Consider the following 4,824-nt stretch of genomic DNA (forward strand, 5'->3'; position numbering starts at 1 on the left):
CTTTGGGTGGGAATCTGAAACTTTCCTGGCGACAGGCTCTGCAGACTAAAGTGTGCTCCTAGATCTGTTGACTTTATATGTAAAAGGCCATCAGCAGCAAGCCAGGCCACTGTCCTCAAATACCAAGGGCTGCCTACCCTAAGTACAATGATACTGGGATATATATAGGCTGTGTGAATGTGACTTCACAGGGAGGCGATCTGCTCCACGTCGCCTCTGCATCCCCAGAGTGTGAGGGGTCTTGGTTAAGCCTCTTCCCCTGTGACTCTCATCTGTTCAATGGAACTACCAAAGTATCCTAGTTACTTTATGCCTCCTCAGCTTCCATACTTGCTGAAACTTAATCCCACCTGCACCCCTCTATTCAAGCTCTCAAAATTCTACCCTGCTCCAGATTTTTCTACATTTGATCGGCTCTTTTCCTGACTTAGTTATTTCTATTCTCTTTTCTTGGAATTCTAACCCCACAGGCCTCCCTGTCGACAGTCTCTATTTGGTTCTGGGACCCTGAGCCTGAGTTGGCATCTTCAGGTTCTCAGCATAGTGCAGACCCACAAGTGATAAGGACAGAGAGGTGTGAATTACCCCTGGGAGGGGAGGATCAGTGAAGAATTCCATACCAAACTCCATTAGTATGTGCACTTAATGTGTGTTAATAAAGGGGGAAATCTAGTACAAACTACAAATTTGTTTTTCTCTTTTTACTTTCCCCATTATTTGAAACAAACATACTATAAACTAAAATAATTTCTTTCATAGAAAGAAAAGAAAAAAAAAGAAAAAAAAAACCACTTTTGTCTAAATCCAATGGTGGGTGGATATAGCAGCATTGAAAATAAAGTTACAACCACAACCGGAAAGTTCCAGGCAGAAGTCAGTCACCGGGCATGTGTAGCCTCTCTTCCTCTTCGGTGCTCTTGGGGCACACTATGTGGCCACATCCCCTCCCCTGCCTGGAAGAGGGGATAATTCACAGTGGCAGCAATCAGAAAGCTCTTGTGGCAGATAGCCTGTAGCATCTGATTTCCAGGCCAAACAGACACTAGAGAAGCTCGAGGACAGGCTGGTGGCCAGCAGACCTGGTGACCATTGCCTCAACAGCAGGCTCTGGGGACCAGATGGGTCCTGAACACGGTGACTCCAGGAAACAACCCTGTCTCTGCAGCTTGACTGTGTCCGCATGTCCCCGAAGTTCATACAACTCAAAGTGAGGCAACATCTCTGAGGCTCTTTGGAGCCTGGACATCACTGATGGGATGAGATCTGAGTGTTAAGTGTCAGGGCAAGAGGCAGGCTATGGTAGGAGAGTGTCATGCCCCAGGATCCTTCCTAGCAGCTCCCATCCCTTAAGAACCCTCTCTACTCAGGACAGAGTCTGTTCCGTTCCACGGGTGTTCATTTGAACGCTAGGGGACTGCAAATCTCCTCAGGAAAGCTCTGCCGAGGAGAACAGGAAAACCCAGGCAGAAGGGGTGCTGAGCTTTAAAAGAGGTTCCCAGGCATGGTGTTAGTTAGATCTTGGTATCACCCCTGAGTTCTTCTCCATGGCTCATTCTGCCAGGAGATCCTGCTCTGCACAGAAAAGGCTTGCAGGTTGGACATTACACCAGGACTGGAAAAGAGCCAGATGAGAGCTAGATGGCCTGCTCAGAGCCTAGGCTCGCTCTTGAACTCCTCCCTCCGTAGAGTTCCATCCCAGCGAAGCCCTGCCCAATGGAAGGGGGGTCGCCAGAAGGTCCACCCATTCAGGGTGAAGCCCCGCCCCCACTGGATCCTCAAGCCCAATAGGGCCCACCCTGAAGCACCCTCTCGTGTATCTAAATAGAGCAGTGCCTCTGGGAGAAGCGACCCTAATCTCTCCCCTCCCGCCCATCCGCGAACCCCACCTAGTTGAGGAAGTAGCTTACCTGTCTCCGTTTGAGCCCTATCGGGTCAAGAGAGGAGCCCAAGCCATATGAGGTAGGACCTCCGGCCCAAATTGGAATTTCATCCCCAAGTGGAGCCCCACTCTCAGGAAGAAATCCGTATCCCAAACAGGAGCTTCTCCCCTAAAAAGGAACCTAGATCCCAAATAGGAGCCCAAGCTGAACGCACAAACTGGGTCCTTAGGTAGGAGACCCTCACAGGTAGGAGCTCTGCCCTCAAGTAAGAACAGGGTCCCCAGGTAAGAGACCCCTCCAAGTAGGAACCCCGCCCCCAGGTAGGACTCTTGCCCCTCGGAATGAACCCTGCTCCCTTGTTAAGAGCCCTCCTACTTGCAGGTGTGCACGTCGTAGACGCGTGTGCACTCCTGGCAGCTGACATAGCAACACCAGTGGAAAACGCAGTGGCATTTCTCCCTCCGTCGCTCAGTGCGCGCGTTATGCCCGCGCCCGCAGCACAACAGGTCACACCCGTCTATGCCGTGCGAGCTCACGTTGCAGGTGCGGTCACGTGTCCCGAAGGAGCCGGTTTCAGGGTTGGGCTCGCAGAAGTTGGGTGAGGCCTCATAGTAGACCAGGTCGCGCTCTGTAGGCACCTTGAAGTACGTGTAACGTGGCCTCAAGGTTTCCACCCAGCCGCGAGACTCTCGGTGTTTCTCTACCACCATCTCCGAGGCGCTGTCATACTTGTCCTTGAGGAAATCCCCGATGGTGCGGAAGTCCGGCTGCGACCACCAGCAGGTCTTCACTTCGCAGCTGCCAGAGAGTCCGTGGCATTTGCACTTAAGGTGCATGTGACTGGCGATGGCCTGAGGAGGCAAGCACATAAGCCTGTGTCTGCGCTGGTCCCTAGCACCGCTCAACCAGAGGGTCTGTTCTTTGCAGCCCATCTGTTCCATAAGCACTCCCCCCCCCGCCCCTTTCTTTGGACACCAATGCCACTATCTTCTCTATGGTGACCTGGGTCTTCTCTGCCAGATCCAAGCCCTCAGGGGCCTCCGTGTAGGCCCAGCTCATTCTCTTAGCGGGAGTGTCTAGGATGGAGTGCAGGAATCAGGGAGCTTCAGAGGGGACAGGCTGGGGATGCTGGAGGGACAATGTGGAGAGCAGATGCTATAGTGTGAAGACTAGGAGTCCTGAGCAGGGCTGCTGAGAGTGCTCCCTATACTCACAGGGCCTGGATTAACAGCAGCCTTCCCTATGAACAATGGAGACCTTGCCCCCGTTAAAGGGAAGAAACAGGTGCTTCAAGAAGTAGTGAATCAGCCGGGGCAGTGGTGGCACTCGCCTTTAATCCCAGCACTTGAGAGGCAGAGGCAGGCGGATTTCTGAGTTCAAGGCCAGCCTGGTCTATAGAGTGAGTACCAGGACAGCCAGGGCTATACAGAGAATCCCTGTCTCGAAAATTCGAAGAAAGAGAAGACGGAGAAGGGACAATGGGTAATAGGTGGGGACAAGAGGCCATACAACCCTCAGAACTGTTTACAATGGCTCTGTCCATTGTCCTCAGATTCCAAGCCCCCTCTACCACAGGGACCACAGGGACCACTCCCAGTTCCCCTGCTCCTTCTAGCCTTCCCACCCAGGCTGTAAGCATCTGCTCTGGGGAGCTCCTGGTGTCTTTCCTCTTACATCCCAACAAGCACCGTATGGACAAAACACACACTGAGTCTTTAAGCCTGAAAGTAGGAAAAGCATTCAGGAAGTCCATGGGGGAATAAGAAAAAGCAACTTCTACAGGATGGCACACATCGTGAATCCTGGTACTTAAGAAGCAGGGGCAGGTCGATCTCTTGAATGTGAGGCCAACCTGGCCTACAGAATGAGTTCCAAGACAGGCAAGGCTATACAAAAAAAAGAAAGGAAGGAAAGAATAAAGGAAGAAAGAAAGAAGAAGAAAAAACAACTCCTGAAAGGTGTCCCCTAACTTCTCCACACACACTAGGAAACATTCTCTCTCTCTCTCTCTCTCTCTCTCTCTCTCTCTCTCTCTCTCTCTCTCTCTCTCTCTCTCACACACACACACACACACACACACACACACCCCTATGCACTCACAGCCATCTGGTAAACCTTGGGAAATGGTACTGTCTAAAGGCAAACCTTCGGTAGTAGAAAAGCAAATCTTTTCATAGTCTAGCTGGGAATAAAATTCTTAGATTAAAATTATTTTATCACTCAGAATTCCAAAAGTGTGCCTCATATTTCTTTTAGCTTCCAACGATGCCCTTGTTGCTCACCACCCCTAACCTTGGCAGGGACACCAAGTAGTCTCTTTGAAGCTTGAGGGTTTCTCTAGGTTGTGCTTTGAATTTCATAATATATCTTGGAAAAGATGGTTTCCCCCATCTTTTATGCATGCATGTGTGTGCATGTGTGTGTGTGTGTGTGTGTATTAAGGTGTGGCCATGTGTGTGCAGGTGCCAGAAGAAGGTAGCAGGTATCTTGGACCTGGAGGTACAGCCAGTTATGATCCCTCTGTGTAGATGCTGAGAACCAAATGCCGTTCCTCTAAAAAGTGCATCAAGAACTCTTGAGCCCAGCCATCTCTCTGTCTCTCTTTCCCCATCCTTGCAGTCCTGCCTGTGTAGTCTAAAACCTCAGTTCTAGACAAGCATCCTGCTATATGTCTTTACCAGCCTCCTCCTCATGTCCTCCCTTATCTCTTGTGAGCATACCCTTCAAAACTTGTGTTCTTCAAGTGGTTTTGTTTTTATATATTCACATTATTAAATTTGTTTTGTTTTATGTTTTTGAGACAGTATCTCTGTGTAGCCCTGGCCATCCTGGAACTCACTTTGTAGACCAGGCTAGCTTCACATTCAGAGATCCAGCTGCCTTTACCTCCTAGTGCTGGGACTAAAAGGTATGTACCACCACGTTATCTTTTTTTTTTTTTTTT

General features: G+C 50.1%; 1 protein-coding gene across 1 annotated transcript in view; it reads right to left on the bottom strand.

The window, feature by feature from the left end:
• Nucleotides 1-694: 694 nt before the first annotated feature.
• The window catches only part of Wnt3a (Wnt family member 3A), a 43,220-nt gene continuing 39,090 nt past the window's right edge, over nucleotides 695-4,824 (bottom strand). Inside the window, exon 4 of the mRNA XM_031354224.1 lies at nucleotides 695-2,731. Coding sequence (XP_031210084.1) covers nucleotides 2,252-2,731 — 480 coding nt within the window. The 3' untranslated portion in view covers nucleotides 695-2,251. The remainder of the gene's footprint in view (nucleotides 2,732-4,824) is intronic.

Source organism: Mastomys coucha, unplaced genomic scaffold (assembly GCF_008632895.1).
Source record: "Mastomys coucha isolate ucsf_1 unplaced genomic scaffold, UCSF_Mcou_1 pScaffold5, whole genome shotgun sequence".
NCBI lineage: Eukaryota > Metazoa > Chordata > Mammalia > Rodentia > Muridae > Mastomys > Mastomys coucha.